The following is an 18,933-nucleotide window of genomic DNA, read 5'->3' as shown; positions in this document are numbered from 1 at the left end:
GGCTGAAGGTTGAGCTGATCACCAATAGCCAATGATCAATCATGCCTATATAATGAAGTCTCCACAAAAAACCCAAAAGGACAGAATGGGAAGGGGGTTCTGAATAGCTAAATCTGTAGAGGTTCTTGGAGGGTGGCATGACCTAGAGAGGGCATGGAAGCTCTGTGCCCCCTCTCCCATATCTTGCCCATGCATCTCTTCCATCTGCCTGTTCAATCTGTATCCTTTGTAATATCCTTTATAATAAATGGGTAAATATAAGTAAAGCATTTCCCTGAGTTCTGAGAGTTGCTCTAGCAAATTTATTGAACCCAAGGAGGGGATTGTGGGAACTCCAATTTATAGAAGGTCAGTCAGAAGTACAGGCCACAACTCGTACTTGAGACTGGCATCTGAAGTGGGGGCAGTCTTGTGGGACAGAGTCCTCAATCTGTGGGATCTGATGCTATCTCCAGGTAGACAGTGTGAGAACTGAACTGACTTAAGAGGACACCCAGTTGGTGTTCACTAGAGAATCATCTGCAGAATTGGTAGCTGATGGGGAAAAAACCTCACACAACTAGGGTCATGGAAGGGTTCTGTTTTGTGAGAGTTCAGAAGGAGAAACTGAGTTGTTTTTGTTTTTTGTTTTTTTCTACAGTACATCTTTCTCAAATATTTAACACCTCTTCTCCTATTCTCTTTACTGAGGACTTTGCTTCCTGCTTCAGTGAGAATATAGAAGCAATCAGAAAATTATTTCCATCATCTTTCACATCTTTCAACTCACCTGCATCTCTACCCATGTACTGCATTCTTTCCTGTGACTCTAGATAAATTGTCCTTGCTCCCATCTAAGCAATCTTCTATGTGAGCACTGGAATTCATCCCTTTTGCCTCTAGACTTCTTTCCTGTAACAACTGTCCCCTCTCCTACATCAACTTCTCCTTCACTACTGCCTCATTCCTATCAGCTGTGTGGACTGCATGTTTTATATATATACCTGTTTGTATGCTGTAACACACCTTGTATGCTTATAATACATCTCACCTTAAAAACAAAATTAAAAACCATTGTCCCCCCCCACCTTTTTTTTTTTGAGACAGTGTCTGGCTCTGTCACCCAGGCTGGAGTGCAGTGGCATGATCTTGGCTCACTGCAGCCGTGACCTCCTGGGGCTCAAGCGATCCTGCCACCTCAGCCTTCCTAATAGCTGACACTACAGGTGTGCACCACCATGCCTGAAGAATTTTTGTAGTATTATTATTTTTTTGGTAGAGATGGGGTTTCACTATGTTGCCCAGGCTAGTCTCAAACTCCTGGGCTCAAGTGATCCACCTGCCTGGCCCGCCAAAGTGCTGAGATTACAGGTGTGCACCACCGCCCCCAGGCTACCTTGATTAACATCGCCTTCCAGCTCATCTTTAGAGCAACATGACTCATAAGAATTGTCAATACTTGCTGGTTGCACTCCTCCTATTCTCTCTTAAGACTCCTCCAATTAAGTTTTGTCTAAAATGGCCCACTGTAATTAAGATAACCAGTATACAATAGGTTGTCAAATCCATTCAATTCCTAGTATTCGTCTTACTTACCTCAGCTTCATTTCCTCCCAAAAACATTTTTCTTACTTGGCTTTCTGAAGAAAACTACTTCTTGATATACCATTGTCATAAGAGGAGCGAAGTGTCCTTTGCTAGTCTTCCTCATCTGCCAGAATGTCAGGGCATGCCCCAGGACTCAGTCCTTAGACCTCATCTTCCCTCATTACATTCACTCCTATGGTAATGTTATCCAGTCTTGTGGCTCTAAATCCATCTATATGGTAATGACTTCCAAACACGTGTCTCCAACCTGGACCTCTGCCATAAAATCCTAATGTAGGTGTCCAATTACCTACTTGACATTCACCATTTGGATGTCTAAAACCAAACTCCTGATTTTCCTCATAAGCCATTACTCCCACAGTCTTTCTCATCTTATAAATGACAACCCTACAATTCCAGGTATTCAGTTTTTTAAAAAATGGAGTCATGCAGGCGGGTGGGGTGGCCCACACCTGCAACCTCAGCACTTTGGGAGGTGAAGGTGAGTAGATCATGAGGTCAGGAGATGGAGACCATCCTGGCCAACACGGTGAAATCTCGTTTCTACTAAAATACACACACACACAAAAATTAGCCGGGCATGGTGGCGAGCGCCTGTAGCCCCAGATACTTGGGAGGCTGAGGCAGGGGAATCGCTTGAATCCAGGAGGCAGAGGTTGCGGTGAGCCAAGATCACACCACTGCACTCCAGCCTGGTGACAGAGTGAGACTCCGTCTCAAAAACAAACAAACAAACAAACAAACAAAAAATGCAGTCATGCTTTATTCATTTTTTTCCCTCTCATACCACTCACTTCCAAACCATCAGCAAATTCTGTCAGCTGTACCTTCAAAATTTTTTAAAATTCTACCACTTTAAACATTTGTGGAAGATGAAGGAGGTAGTGGAAGTATAGATTCTGGATCACTCTAAATCCTCACATAAAAACAGTAATTAGATAGCAACACCAAAAAGCCAAGGATTACATTTAAAACAAGACTATGCAAAGTGGATACACAGTAAGAGCTAAAGTGAAGGCTCCTTTGAACAAAACTCACTTGAAGGACAGCTATATTAAAATAGTCCAACTGCAAGAGGAGACAAATAATTTGGACAGGATTAAGAATGGGGTTCAAGGAGGAAAAATGACTTGCCTAAAGCCACACAGGTAATTAATATCCTAAAATATATAATGATAGACACTGGGATAGAGGTTTTCTCAAATCCCTTGATCACAAAATGTTAGCAACTTGATCCTTCAGAAGACTTTTCCTTCATAGGATTACATCATCATTAATTTGATTAAGCTTAAGTAAAAGACAGTTGCAGTGTGGTTTCATTTTAAGTGTTTTATCTGACATGAAACTCCTTCCTTTTCATCCTCACGCCAGTCAGGCTATTAACTGGTACAGACTCCCCTCAAAAAAAATCACTAGCCAACCAATTCTTCAAAACAGGCAAATTCTAATCAGTCAGAACATCCCTGTTGTATTACTAGGAAAAGCTGGTGTACGGACGATGATAGTAGCAAATTCCCATATAAAAATAGAGCAACAACACAGAAAACCTCAAATCTCATGACAACATCTGTCAACAAAGCTCAGTGAAACAGTACCCCTTAAATACAAGCAGATAGGGATAAGCCACCAACAGCCACCAAGCCTGTTATAGCTGTTATAGGTATCTGTCTGGGAGAAAGAAAAGGAAAATGGAAGCAACATGAGATGGACCCCAGAATAGCTAACTGGAAGGTACAGTGGGCCAATTCAAGAAACACAGCTGAGACTAACAGAGGGGTCTTGCTGTTTCCAGTAGTGAGTGAGTGCAAAGTACCCACACTAAGGATTAAAGAAGCCCAACATTGGGACAGATCTGCTAGAAGTGCAAGAACATGTCTTATTTCATAAATCACAAATACTAACTTTTTTGAAGAATAAAAATACATCATATTAGGACTTATGAGAATGTAATATTTATTGACTGAATAAATAAACCTCTTTTATCTGTGAATATATGTTCACCTAAGGTCTTCCTGATAAAACACAGTAAAAGCTTTCAAACTATTTTGCTATAACCTATAAGAAATATATTTGTTGAATCAGCATACACATACATACATGTATATATAATGAAAACATTTTTCTGAAATGTTTGTCCTTACTACTCTGAGATACTTTGATTTTTTATTCTAGTATATATATACATAAACTAATATATATATTAGTATGTTTACTAATATATATACAAATATATATTATATATTAGTATGTTTACTAATATATATACAAATATATATTATATATATTAGTATGTTTACTAATATATATTATATATTAGTATGTTTACTAATATATATTATATATTAGTATGTTTACTTATATTATATATTAGTATGTTTACTAATATATATAAAAATATATATTATATATAAGTATGTTTACTAATATATATACTATATATTATATATATATTAGTATGTTTACTAATATATATACAATATATAGTATTTATATATATATATGTATTTTTTTTTTTGGCAGCGGGGGAGGGCATAAAAGGACGCTGGTCCCAATCTATTTTTTTGGCAGGGGGTGAGGGCATAAGAGAAGGCTGGTCCCAACCTACAGTACGAAAAACACGGCCACAGCACAGCAGTTAAGGTATGTGAGAGTCTAGTTTCAAATCCTGACTCTGCCATGTCTGAGCTGTTACCTTGGGCAAAGTACTTAATTTCTCTGTGCTTCAGTTTCTTCATCTATAAAAAAACTGTATTTATCCCACAAAGTTCTTTAGGAGTTAAAATGAGTTTATCCATAAAAAGTGCTTGGAATATTGTCTGGGACACAGTGAGTGTTCAATAAATGTGTACTATTTATTGATCTTGCTGTCAGTTACTCAGGTCAAAGTCTAAGAATTTGGGTCCAACATATAAGAAAAACTTTTTTTTTTTAAGTTAGCAAATTGTCTTTATTCAGAATAAAGTTACGTGAAACTGGGACTGGACATGAGGCTGCCCTCCTCCTTGAACCTCCAGCTGTGCCAAATGACACTGTGTGTGGCACAATCAACTGGCAAAAAATGGCAAGTCACAGGCCATGTGATGGCTCTGGCTAATGCAGGCAGACATTCAGGGTGCCCCAGGGAGGTCAGGCCCACTGAGGAGTGAGATAAAGCCCTGAGACGGAGAGGCCACCACTGAGACACTTGTCTGGCCATCCAGTTGCCCACTGGTCGTGAGACTCTTGGGCTGCAGCCCTGATGCCTGGAGACTTTGGTACCAGCTTTTAGCCTCACTGGACTTCCAACCCCGGAAGTTTCTGTCCTGCCCACTTCGTGCACGGGTGCGGGGCTGCCAGCCAGTCCGTCCGGTGGTCTGCGCCAGTGAGCGTAGCCACCTGCTGGCCCGGCTGCTCAGCAGTGGCCAGGCCAGAGCACCCGCTACACTGCAGCCCACCTGGCCCAGGCAAAGACCCTGGCGCCGACTGCAGCCGAGAAACTTTTAAAGTGAGCTATAATCTGATATAAAAAATACTCCGAAAACAAATTAGGAAGGGAACTGCTAAGTTCTATGTTAAGAAAAAATTATCTTAGTCACTAACCAAAATTGTCAGTTCTGTGCATTTTTTGTTGTCTTTTTTTTTTTTTTTTTTTTTGCCATAGTTTCAGGCACTGCTTACCTATGATGTCATTTCTCATTGCTTCTGTAATTGGTATTGGTTTAGCAGCATCTGGAGATATATATTTGGTAAAAGTATTCACTGCATCTTGTTCTATACCTGCAAGGGAAGAAGAGAACTTCAAAAATCAAAAAGCGACTTAGACTCCAGTAATGAATTATATTCATGAATAGCAGGGCTTAGATCACTGGGAGTTCCTATTGTAAAATAAACTTCCATCACAAAGGTGCTTTTTCATTGTTTGGTTTGTGGAAGAGGAGAGTTACATGGGGGTGTTCAAAGCTATTGAAAATGCGTATGATGAAAAAACTATGCATGAATTTCAAAGTACTTTTACACCAAAATAAACTCATATTAACCTGTTATAACGTATCTGAACAGGATCTACTTTGAGGCACTAAGAAGGAGAAAATATCAGTTTTCTGGAGCAACATGAATTCTGCTAAAATGGAAGAATAAACATCAAATTTATGGTGAAGCTTGGGTGGATGAACGATAAAATTATTGATGCTTTACCAAAAGTTTATGGGGACAATGCCTCAAAGGACAGAGCGAGACTCCATCTCAAAAAAAAAAAAAAAAAAATCAAGCCGGGCGCGGTGGCTCACGCCTGTAATCCCAGCACTTTGGGAGGCTGAGGCGGGTGGATCACGAGGTCAGGAGATCGAGACCACGGTGAAACCCCGTCTCTACTAAAAATACAAAAAAAATTAGCCAGGCGTGGTGGCGGGCGCCTGTAGTCCCAGCTACTCGGAGAGGCTGAGGCAGGAGAATGGCGTGAACCCGGGAGGCGGAGCTTGCAGTGAGCCGAGATTGCGCCACTGCACTCCAGCCTGGGTGACAGAGCAAGACTCCGTCTCAAAAAAAAAAAAAAAAAAAAAAAAAAAAAAAAAAAAATCAAGTATTAATAATTATGACAGAAACCACCAAAGGCGGGTGTTAAAGTGTTATCTTCCTAATGTGCTTGCTAAAGGGAAAACAGCAAATTAATATAGAGAATATCATCCTTTGATTTGATTTGAAATCCTAATAAGTATGTCAAGATGAAATAAGCACACTCTTCTGTCTCTCCCATGGAATGCAACTCAAAACAATGGACAAATGTATCCAAGGACCTGGAAGCAGGTGGACTGAGAAAAGTAACCAGAACTTGCAGTACCTCCGTACTCCTGACAAGTCTGTCCAGTACCTCCTGGTCTGGACTCAAAAGCTGAAAACTGCACACCAGATGCACAAAGAAGAAGTTCCAAGACAGGCCCTCTATTTCTGGTCTGAGGAACAGGAAAGGGGGCTCTCACGGATCAAAGAGAGTGGAGGAAATCCCCTGGGTTGTTTTGTTTTGTTCGTTTCTCTCCTTCGACTCCCAGGCAGCATCAGAGCAGCCATAGCAGCAATGACAGCAGCTCCAAGATTCCTACTTTCTGACAAGAGAAACTGCAGTCCCAAGAGGAAGAAGAGAAGTCTTGGCCACAGAGGCTGACATAGCTACAGGAAGTGTGCTGAAGTACAGGGAATCTAAAGCCCTGACTTTCTAGCCAGACAACAGGAAAGGGATAAAGGGAGGTTCTTAGGAGGCAGAACGTGTCATGGACATCACAGAAAAGAAGGAGCCCATGAAAACGTCGAGTTGTATGTGCACTCCCGGGGCCACTTGTGAGCTGGGTGTGCATGGCCCTGCTTCTAAAAGTGTACAAAGGCTTTGGGACCTCACCATTGGCCAGGTCCCAGACTGGACACAAAAAGGCACATAAGCAGATAAGATACAAAACTGAACTGATGATGGAACCAGAGCCTACATTATGCTGGTTGGAATTTGTGGCCTGAACCTAACTAGGTCAACTGCTTGTTAAAACAAAAACTTCAATATTTTCCACAGGATTTAAACAAGATTCAGAATCATGTAACGTAAGTCAAACTGTCCAAGATACAATCCAAAATTAATTGTCATACAAAGAACCAGAAAATCCCATTATCTCACAAGAGAAAAGACAATCAAGAGGACACATATGCTGGGATTATAAAACAAATTTTAAGTAGCTACTAAAACCATGCTCTAAGAAATAAGGTCACTCCTGAAACAAATGATAAGAGTTTCAGGAACAAAGTATAAGACATACACAAAAAAAGAAAATTTTAGCACTAAAAAACATAATAAAGTTTAAAATTCACTACGAAGACTCAATAACAGAATGGAAATGACAGGGGAAAGAACCAGTGAATTTGAAGACAGAGGCATAGAAATTTTCGAAGCTGAACAACAGGAAAAAAGAATTTAAAGAAGTAAATAAAGCCTCAGGAACCTGCCAAACAATAACGAAACTAACATTTGGGTTACTAAAATCCTCGAAGGAAAAGAGAAAAAGTGCAATGTCAAAAAAAAATTTAAAGACTTAGCCGGGCGCGGTGGCTCACACCTGTAATCCCAGCACTTTGGGAGGCCGAGGAGGGTGGATCATGAGGTCAGGAAATCGAGACTATCCCGGCCAACATAGTGAAACCCCGTCTCTACTAAAAATACAAAAATTAGCTGGGCGTGGTGGCACGCACCTGTAATCCTAGCTACTCAGGAGGCTGAGGCAGAAGAACCACTTGAACCCAGGAGGCGGAGGTTGCAGTGAGCCAAGATCATGCCACTGCACTCCAGCCTGGTAACAGAAAGACTCCGTCTCAAAAAAAAAAGAGAAAAAAAAAAGGTATTATTAAATCTTTATTATATTTCTTTTCTCTCTCTTTTTTAACCTCATCCCTAATTCTATTTTTATGGTGGTTAAGTTTTCTACATTCCACTTGAAGTTATAAAATATTAAATGTGAGTACACCGTGAAAAGTATGTATATTGCAATTCCTAGAGAAGCCACTAAAAAGCCTACATAAAAAGATACAATAAAGAACTCAATATATAAATTCTAGAAAAAGGCAGAGCATGGTGGCTCACGCCTGTAATCCCAGCACTTTGGGAGGCCGAGGCAGGTGGATCACTTGAGGTCAAGAGTTCAAGACTAGCCTGGCCAATATGGTGAAACCCTGTCTCTACTAAAAATACAAAAAAATTAGCTGGGTATAGTGGCACATGCCTGCAGTCTCAGCTACTTGGGAGCTGTGGCAGGAGAATCACTCAAAAAAATAAAATAAATAAGTAAAATAAATAAATTTAAGGAAAAATTCAAATAATCCAAAAGAAAGCAAAAAAGGGGAAATCAAAGAGGGAGAAACAGAGAAACACATACTAAACTGGTAATCTAAATCCAAAGATATTAATATTATTATGGGTAATATAATTAAATTATATTAATACCAATAATTATATTTACACATTATAAATACTCCCAGTGCAAGTTACATTTAATGTAAATAATTATACTAAACTTTATATTAAAATAATTAAATTTACCAACAAAAACCCTGTATTGTGAGAAAAGATTAAAAATAACATGACTCGGCTGGGGGCAGTGGCTCACGCCTGTAATCCCAGCACTTTGGGAGGCCAAAGCAGATGGATCATCTGAGGTCAGGAGTTTAAGACCAGCCTGGCTAACATGGTGAAAACCCGTTTCTACTAAAAATACAAAAAATTAGCCAGGCATGGTGCACGTGCCTGTAATCTCAGCTACTCGGGAGGCTGAGGCAGGAGAATCGCTTCAACCCAGGAGGTGGAGGTTGCGGTGAGCCAAGATTGCACCGCTGCACTCCAGCTTGGGCAACAAGAGCAAAACTCTGTCTCAAAAGAAAAATAAATAAATAAATAAATAATACGACCCAACTATATGCTGCCTACAAGAAGCTCCCTTTAAACAGAATTATAAAGGTAGATCAAAAGTAAAAAAATGGAAAAAGATATGCCATGCAGGCACTAATCAAATGAAAGCTGCAGTGTGTATATAAATTGGACAAGATATTTCTGATCTCAGAACAAGGAAAATTACCATAAAGAAGGAATTACATAATGATAAAACAGGCAATTCACCCAGAAGATACGATCCTAAATGTGTACACACCTAACAACAGAGCCTCAAAATACATGAAGCAAAACCAGATAGAGCTGAAAGTAAAATTGGAAAAAAAATTGTAGTTGGAAAGTTCAACACTCTTCTGAGTAATAAAGTAATATAATTGCATACAAAATATCAGCAAGAATAAAGAAAAACTGAACACCATCATTAACCAACTAAATCGACTTGACATTTATAGAAAACTGTCCAAAAACAGAATGTACATTCTTTACACTGTATGTGGTGTACTCACATTTAAAAAAATTTTTTAATGTTATTTTTAAAAATTAATAAATGAAATCATTCAAAATACATTCTCTGACCATAATATAATGAAATGAGAAATAAATGGTAGAAAAATAACAGGAAAAAAGTCTCCAGTTGCTTGCAAACTAAATAACATATTTCTAAATAATTCATGGGTAAAAGAATAAGACTCAAGGGAAATTAGAACATTTCATTTGTGCTCAGTTCAAAATACCAGAATTCGTGGGGGTGTAGCTAAAGCAGTGGTTAGAAGGAAATTTACAGTATTAAATGCTTATCTTAGAAAAGAAAGGTCTCAAACCAGAAATCTAAGTTTCTACTTTAAGCAACTTGGAGAAAAAAAAGAGTAAAATAAACCCAAAGCAAGCAGAAATAATAGAAAAGAAATAATAAAGAGCAGAAAATCAATAAAATTGAAAACAAAACAACAGAAAAATAAAAAAAAAGCTAGTTCTTTGAAAAGACTAATAAATCCCTATACAATCTGACAAAGAAAAACAAGACACAATTGCCAACACCAGGAATAAAAGAGGGGTACCACTACAAACCCGAAATGCTATAAATAATTACATGCCCATAAATTTGACAATTCAATACAATTAATTGCTCAAAGGCCATAAACTACAGTAAAAATTCACTCAGGAAGAAATAGGTAACTTAAATAGTCCTATATCTATTAAATAATCTGAATTCATAGTTTAAAATACTCTGAAAAAGAAAACCCTAGGCCCCTGCCAGGCACGGTGGCTCACATCTATAATCCTAACACTTTGGGAGGCCAAGGTGGGAGAATCACTTGAGGTCACAAGTTTGAGACCAGCTTGGCTAACGTGGTGAAACCCTGTCTACACTAAAAATACAAAAATTAGTCGGGCATGGTGGCACACGCTTGTAATCCCAGCTATTTGGGAGGCTGAGGCAGGAGGATAACTTGAACCAGGGAGGCAGAGGTTGCAGTAAGCCAAGATCTCACCACGGCACTCCAACCTGGGTGACAGAAGTGAGACTGTCTCACACACAAAAAACAAAACGCTAGGCCAAGACAGCATCACTTCCCAATTCAACCAAATATCTAAAGAAGAAATGACACCAATTCTACACAATCTCTTCTAGAAAATGGAAATAGAGTAAAAATGAAAACTTCCCAATTCATTTTATAAGGCCAGCATTACCCAATTTTAAGACTTACTATACAGTAATTAAGACCATGTGGTATTAACGAAGGAATAGACACACACACCATGAAACAGAAAAAGGAGTCCAAAAACAGGCCTAGACAAATATGGCTAAAGTACAAAGGCAATTCAATGGAGTAAAGTTGTCTTTTCAACAAATGGTATTAGAACAACTAGACATCCATATGTAAAAATAAACAAAAAACAAAAAACCTGGCCTAACCCTCATACTTACACGACATTAACTCAAAAAAGATATATATCTAAATGTAAAGTGCAAAACCATAATACTTTTTTTTTTTTTTGAGATGGAGTCTCGCTGTGTTGCCTAGGCTGGAGTGCAGTGGCGCGATCTCGGCTCACTGCAAGCTCCGCCTCCCGGGTTCACACCATTCTCCTGCCTCAACCTCTCAAGTAGCTGGGACTACAGGCGCCCGCCACTACGCCCGGCTAATTTTTTTTTGTGTGTGTGTGTGTTTTTAGTAGAGATGGGGTTTCACCGCATTAGCCAGGATGGTCTCAATCTCCTGACCTCGTAATCTGCCCGCCTCGGCTTCTCAAAGTGCTGAGATTACAGGCATAGTCACAGCGCCTGGCCAACCACAATACTTTAATACTTTTAAAAGGAAACATATGAGAAAATCTTCATGACCTTTGCTTAGGCAAAGGGCTCTTAGGTATGACTCTGAAGGCACAATTCATACAAGAAAAAAATGACAAGTTGAATGTAAATTAAAAAAAAAAGTCCTGATCAGGCACAGTGGCTCACGCCTGTAATCCCACCACTTTGGGAGGCCGAGGCGGGTGGATCACTTGAGGTCAAGAGTTCGAGACCAGCCTGGCCAACATGGTGAAACCCCATTTCTACTAAAAATACAAAAAAATTAGCCGGGTGTGGTGGTGCATGCCTATAATCCCAGCTACTAGGGAGGCTAAGGCAGGAGAACTGCTTGAACCCAGGAGGTGGAGGTTGCAGTGAGCCGAGATTGCCTCACTGCACTCCAGCCTCGGCGACAAAGCAAGACGCTGTCTCAAAAAAAAAAAAAAAAAAAGAAAAAGAAAAAAAGAGAGAAAAGGCAAAGCTATTGCGATGGAGAAAGATCAGTGGTTGCCAAATGTTGGGACAGAGGTGGGGTTTGACTTCAAAGGTGAAGGAACTAACTGTTCTTTACCCTTACAGTGGTGACAGTTACAGGAATCTATGTATGTGTTAAAACTGATACAAGTATACATTTTAAAAAGGTCAAACTTATTATATATAATATTTGAAGATAATGAAAAAGGGAAAAATGTAACTAATGCTCTTTTAATAACTCCACTGCTATTTCTATTTTTATTGAAAATTACCACCAAAGCAAAGACAGTTTCTAAAAACAATAAATATATTACAATTACAGAAACATAATCCTAGCACTTTGGGAGGCCGAGGTGGGCAGATCACGAAGTCAGGAGTTCAAGATCAGCCTGGCCAACATGGCGAAACCCCGTCTCTTCTAAAAATACAAAAATCAGCCAGGCATGGTGGTGGGCACCTGTAATCCCAGCTACTCAGGGGGCTGAGGCAAGAGAATCACTTGAACCCGGGAGGTGGAGGTTGCAGTGAGCCGAGAGTATGTCATTGCACTCCAGCCTGGGTGACACAGTGAGACTCCATCTCAAAAAAAAAACAATTACAGAAACAGACTTTGGGCTTCCATTTCCAGAAACAGGTTAGAAACTCTTCCCAATACTGAATTCCCTCAAAATGTTTTTTAAAAAGATGACTTTGTGTTAAACTAAGGAAAATAGTGGGAGGCAGAAACAAATACAGGCAGTTCCCTTATCTTAAACATTTGGGGCCAGTAGTATTCCGGAATTCAGAATTTTGGAGTTTTACAGGGACAACACATTAAGTTTAACAGAAAGCATATTAATATTCCAGCACCAACTGGGACAATACCCCATAATCAAACACCATCATATTTCTAAAATAAGTACAAACCTGTACTCATACAGGATTAGTACGAGCACCCAAGACAAAAATTCAGTTTTAAGTGGTACCAGAAGGGTAGTGACGCAGGCCCCAGGTGCATGGCAAAAGAAAATGCAAAACACCTGAAATAATTTATACAGAGTACATAGAGAATTCCCACAGACAAAAGTCCAAGAAACATGTTCATGGCCAAAAATCACTAAAATCGGCCGGGCGCAGTGGCTCACGCCTGTAATCCCAGCACTTTGGGAGGCCGAGACGGGCGGATCACGAGGTCAGGAGATCGAGACCATCTTGGCTAACACGGTGAAACCCCATTTCTACTAAAAATACAAAAAATTAGCCGGGCGTGTTGGTGGGCGCCTGTAGTCCCAGCTACTTGGGAGGCTGAGGCAGGAGAATGGTGTGAACCCAGGAGGCGGAGCTTGCAGTGAGCGGAGATTGCGCCACTGCACTCCAACCTGGGGGACACAGCAAGACTCCGTTTCAAAAAAAAAAAAAAAAAAATCACTAAAATCACAAGCCACGAAGAGTCTGAATCTGAGGAAACAAAGAAATGCTGAGTCAGGTCCACAAAAACTGTAGATAGTAGAATTATCAGACAAATACATATTTAATAAAACTAAAGAAATAAAAGATGGGATCAAAAGTGGGAATGAAGGGTGAAAGGAATAAGAAACCACAAAAAATGATCCATAGAAATAAAAAATTCAATAACTTTTTTTCTTTGTTTGAGCTGGGGTCTTGCTGTGTTGCCCAGGCTGGTCTCAAAACTCCTGGGCTCAAGCAATCTTCTCACCTTAAGCTTCCTGAGTAGCTGGGAGTACAAGTGTGTCCCACTTCTCCCAGCTTACAGTAACTTTGTGATGAAAATAACATGCGGTCAGGTGTGGTGACTCATGGCTGTAATACCAGCACTTCGGGAGGCCGAGGCAGCAGGGTCACTTGAGGCCAGGAGTTCAAGATCAGCCTGAACAACATGGTGAAACCCTGTGTCTACTAAAATATAAAAATTAGCCAGGTGTGGTGGCGGGCGCCTGTAATCCCAGCTCCTTGGGAGCCTGGCTGAGGGAAGGAAGGAGGGAGGGAGGGAGGAAGGAAATAACATGCTGAAAACTTGATTCAGTAGCAGATTAGACCTCATTTTAGTTCACTGAGAATGACTGAACTAAAAGATCTGAAGAAATCACTTAGCCCTTTAAGACATAAAGAACATTTAAGATGAAAAAGAAGAACATGAAAGCTGTCTAATCAAAATCCCAGGTGATAATTAAGAGTATATAATTTCTAAACTAATAGAGAAGAAAAAAAAAACAGGTGCTTGTCAAAATGCTTCTAGGTCCACATTTACTGTACAACCTAGAGGAAGTTACCTAACCTTTCTAAGGCCTGGTTTTCTCATGTGTAAATAAGATAATCAGGCCGGGCGCGGTGGCTCACGCCTGTAATCCCAGCACTTTGGGAGGCCGAGGCAGGCAGATCACAAGGTCAGGAGATCGAGACCATCCTGACGAACATGGTGAAACCCCGTCTCTACTAAATATACAAAAAAATTAGCTGGGCATGGTGGCAGGCGCCTGTAGTCCCAGCTATTTGGGAGGCTGAGGCAGGAGAATGGCGTGAACCTGGGAGGTGGAGGTTGCAGAGAGCCGAGATCGCGCAATTGCACTCCAGCCTGGGTGACAGAGTGAGACTCCATCTCAAAAAAAAAAAAAAAAAAAAAGATAATCATGCCTACTACCTGAATAGAGGTCTTGTGACTAATAAATAAAATCCAAATATACACTAAGCACTGAACTTAATAAATGTCACTTATTGGCAATTTTTTAAAAATTTTAAAAAATTTTATCTGCAAAGTGCAGTAAAATATTAATAAAATTAAGACTGAGAGAGGAAATAAGGCTATGTGGATAATGGTTTGATGTCAAAATCAGTGGAGGGGAAAAGTAAGACATTTGACCCTTCTTCAGTTACTAATTCTGATAACACACTTCTTAGAAGGTCCAGTCACTCCAGATATCCCTCCTGCTCCTTTTTCATACACTGATCTGACTCTACTACACTCTCCAAATTCTCCTAAATTTACAAGTAGTTAGAGGAGAAAAAAAAGATTCCAATCATTTTATTCCTCATCTGAAGTTCTGCTTAGTAAATTAAAAAAAGAAAGTGAGACACACACGTACACACAAGAAAATCACATACTCACTTTTCATTAGTTTTCCTGACAATTCTTTTAGTGGAGAAGTGGGACTATTTCTACTGGCTACTGTAAGTGTAGAGGAAGATTCTTGGGTTTCCATGGAAACTTGCCGAATTCCTGCTCTGGCCATTTCAAGATGGAGAGAATGGTCACTGTCACATTCCTGGGAAAGCAGCAAGTGATTCCGAGTGCTGTTAGTTCTATTATTCAGGTCAATTCCTTCTGAATGAGTCATAAACAACTGTGCTGAGCCAGAATCCTCCAATCTCTTGTCAAGAGAATCAGTTAAAAAAGATGCTGTAGTTTCATGCTTTTTAGATGGAGAGACAGGCTCAGCCAGTGAGCTCTGCTTCACTGTGTTTAGACTGTGTGCTCTTATTCGCGACCAAGTTGTTGAGTGAAAACTTTCAGCCTCTAACCAAAATTTCACCAAATGCTCCATTCGCCGAAGTTCCATGAATTGAATGAAGTAAGGGAGGACAACAGTGTCGTGCAAGACTTGTTCAAGGGTCTTAGAAAGGCTTGATTTGGTCTCTTGAGTCTGGTAGTCCAGACAAGATCTGCCTAAAAGATAGAAGCAAAAGAATTAGTTCAGCAACAAATAATTTCAAATTAACAGATTAGTCGATCACCATTAGCAATAACTGGTACCAGAGACCTTGAATAAAGTTTACTTCCTACCAACTAAATAAAAAAACTACAAATACTATGCTTTGGGTTTCTAAACAAAGTAGAATCGTCCAAAACTTGCCTAAATTATTAAAAAGTTCTTTGTTACTCAATAATTCTCATATCTCTTTTAATGGCAATTCAGACCATGTAAATTCTTTTTTTTTTTTTGAGACTCTTTTCACTCTTATTGCCTAGGCTGGAGAGCAATGGCGCAATCTTGGCTCAATGCAATCTCCGCCTCCTGGCTTCAAGCGATTCTCTTGACTCAGCCTCCTAGGTAGCTGGAATAACAGGCACCCGCCACCACGCTGAGCTAGTTTTTGTACTTTTAGTAGAGATGGGGTTTCACCATGTTGGTCAGGCTGGTCTCAAACTCCTGACATTCAGCAATCCACCCACCTCGGCCTCCCAAAGTCCTGGGATTGCAGGCGTGAGCCACCGCGCCCAGCCCAGACCACATAAATTCTTAAGAAAAAAAACTTATGATACTAATTCCAAAGGGGCCAATAAAAATATTAAAAACTATACTCAACCTCATTAAAAATCCCAGAAAAGCAAATTAACATAAAATGCATTTTTGCCTGTCAAATTAGATTTTTTTCAAAAATTATTAACCAGTAACAAGGGCACAGGAAAACAGGCAACACTCTCATTCACTGGTCATGAGGATGTAAACTGGCAAAACCTTTTCGGAGGAGCATTCAGGAACAGACAGCAAAGTCTTAGCAAACTGCATGATTTTCAATCCAGTAATTCCACTTGTAGGCACTTATCCTGAGGGAAAATTGTGGATATATCTACAAAGATGTTATGAACTCAGCATTATTCATTCATAGTAGGTTAAAGAGTAGCTTTGAGATCGTACCTTGAAAAATGAAACTAAACATAATAAAAAATCATTTATCTTATATTTAACTAAATTTAAATTATAATTATAACCACAAGCTAATTGTTAGGAAAAACAAAAAATTTTTTAAAAATTGGCTTTCATAGCATGATCATAAAGATGGGCATTCTTATAAAACTGACTGAGGATTTCATCAATTTGTCAAAAGAGTTTTTCTTAATCCATTGATATACCATTTTTTTTGAAGCACGTCGTGTCATCATCCTCAGTCTTACTGTCAGTGTCAACTAGTTCATCTTTGTCAACATCACAAACTTGAGGAAATTCTGATCTTCTGCAAGATTTACAATTTCTTTTAATTAAATTCTATGAGATAATGCTAGATTCACATGAAGTTGTAAGATAGAATACTCAAAGGGCCAGGCATGGTCACTCACGCCTGTAATTCCAGTACTTTGGGAGGCTGGGGTGGGCGGATCACTTGAGCCCAGGAGTTCAAGACCGGCCTGGGCAACATAGTGAAAACCCATCTCTAAAAAAATAATAATACCTAGAGATCCCTTGTACACTTTAGTTTCTCCCATGGTAACATCTTGTAAAGCTATAGTACAATATCACTCTAAGATACTGACAGTGATACAACACTCTAACTTACTCAGATTTCCCCAGTTTTACCTGTACTCATTCCTGTTTTTAGTTCTTTGTAATTTTATCACCTTGAGATTTCTGCATCCACTGCCAAGATACAACTTCAACATCACAAAGATCCCTCATGTTGCACTTTTATAACTACACCCACTTACCCCTCTCACCTCCCTGTCTCTAACATCTGGCAAACACTAATATTTTCATTTCTCTATTTCAAGAATAGTATCCAAATGGAATCATACTGTATGTAGTCTTTAGGGATTGGCTTTTGTCTGACAGCATAATTCCCTTGATATTCATCCAAGTGGTTAAATGTATCAACAGTTTGTTCCTTTTTATTGCTGAGTGGTATTCCATGGTATGAATGAACCAGTTCATTCACCTGCTGAAGAACATCCAGTTGTTCAATATTAAGCTGCTATGAACATTTGTGCACAGGTTTTTATAGGAAGGTAAGTTTTCATTTCTCTGGGATAAATACAGAGTGCAACTGCTAGGCCATATGGTAATTGCATGTTTCACCTCATAAGAAACCACCAGCCAAGCATGATGGCTCATGCCTGTAATCCCAGCACTTTGGGAGGCCGAGGCGGGCTGATCACCTGAGGTCAGGAGTTCAAAACCAGCCTGACCAACATGGTGAAACCCCATCTCTACTAAAAATACAAAAATCATCCAGGCATGATGGCAGGCACCTGTCATCCCAGCTACTCAGGAGGCTGAGGCAGGAGAATAGCTTGAACCTGGGAGGCAGAGGTTGCAGTGAGCCAAAAATTGGGCCACTGCACTCCAGCCTGTGAGACTCCGTCTACAAATAAACAAACAAACAAACAAACAAACTGCCTAGGCCGAGCACAGTAGCTCACACCCATAATCCCAGCACTTTGGGAGGCCTATGCGAGTGGATCACTTGAGTCCAGGAGTTCGAGACTAGCCTGGGAAACATGGCGAAATCCCGTTTCTACAAAAAAAAAAAAAAAAATACAAAAATCAGCCAGGTGTGGTGGTGCATGCCTATAGTCTCAGCTACTCAGGAGACTGAGGAGGGAGGATCACCTGAACCTGAGGAGGTTGAGGCTGTAGTAAGTTGTAATCACGCCACTGCACTCCAGCCTGCGCAACAGAGTGAGACCCTGTCTCAAAAAGAAAAAAAAAAAAAAAAAAAGAAAGAAACTGCCTGTTTTCCAGAGTGTCTGCACCACTTTAAATTCTCATCAGCAATTTATGAGTGATCTAGCAAAACTTACAATTTTACTCTCTGAGCTACATGCATTTTGTTTGCTATGTATTATTGCTAAGTGTGACCCACAAACACATTGACACTCTGGTTTGACACTCTGGTTTGTGTATACAAAAGTAGAGAGAGATGTCAAAAGAAGGACTGATTTTATTAGAAGTCTATTGGTTCATGGATTTTTTCAACTTATGACAAAATGACATGCAATTTTCTAAGTGCAGAAATTTGGGTAACAAATACTGACAAAATAAAGGTCTCCTGCATATGTTTTTGTTTTGGAAGAACTTATTTTAATATAACGGATTTTACCATACATACTGTGACTTGCTTTTCTCACTTTTAAACATGCCTTAGACATTTTCCCATGTCTTTTTTAGACTTCTAAATGGCTACACTGAACCAGGTGTGGTGGTTCACGTCTGTAATCCCAGCACTTTGGGAGGCGTACGTGGGAGAATTGCTTGAGGCCAGGAGTTTGAGACCAGCCTGGGCAACATAGTGAGACCCCGTCTCTACAAAAAATTAAAAAACTATCTGGGTGTGGTGACACATGCCTGCAGTCCTAGTAACTCTGGAGGCTGAGGCGAGAGAATAGCTTGCGCCCAGGAGGTGAAGGCTGCAGTGAACCATGATCATACCACTACACTCCAGCCTGGGCAATAGAGTAAGACGCTGTCTCAAA

The 18,933-nt window shown here is 39.9% G+C and overlaps 1 protein-coding gene across 4 annotated transcripts in view; it reads right to left on the bottom strand.

Moving 5' to 3' along the window:
• Window positions 1–18,933, bottom strand: part of AKAP10 (A-kinase anchoring protein 10) — a 73,380-nt gene that overhangs the window by 38,738 nt on the left and 15,709 nt on the right. For all 4 annotated transcript variants that reach the window (XM_055243214.2, XM_055243216.2, XM_055243217.2 and 1 more), the window contains exons 4-5: window positions 14,854–15,411; window positions 5,245–5,343 (exon numbers count right to left, since the gene is read on the bottom strand). In XM_055243214.2, coding sequence (XP_055099189.1) covers window positions 5,245–5,343; window positions 14,854–15,411 — 657 coding nt within the window. The remainder of the gene's footprint in view (window positions 1–5,244; window positions 5,344–14,853; window positions 15,412–18,933) is intronic.

The sequence above is a fragment of the Symphalangus syndactylus genome, chromosome 14 (genome assembly GCF_028878055.3).
Source record: "Symphalangus syndactylus isolate Jambi chromosome 14, NHGRI_mSymSyn1-v2.1_pri, whole genome shotgun sequence".
NCBI lineage: Eukaryota > Metazoa > Chordata > Mammalia > Primates > Hylobatidae > Symphalangus > Symphalangus syndactylus.
This window is presented reverse-complemented; position numbering and strand designations above follow the sequence as displayed.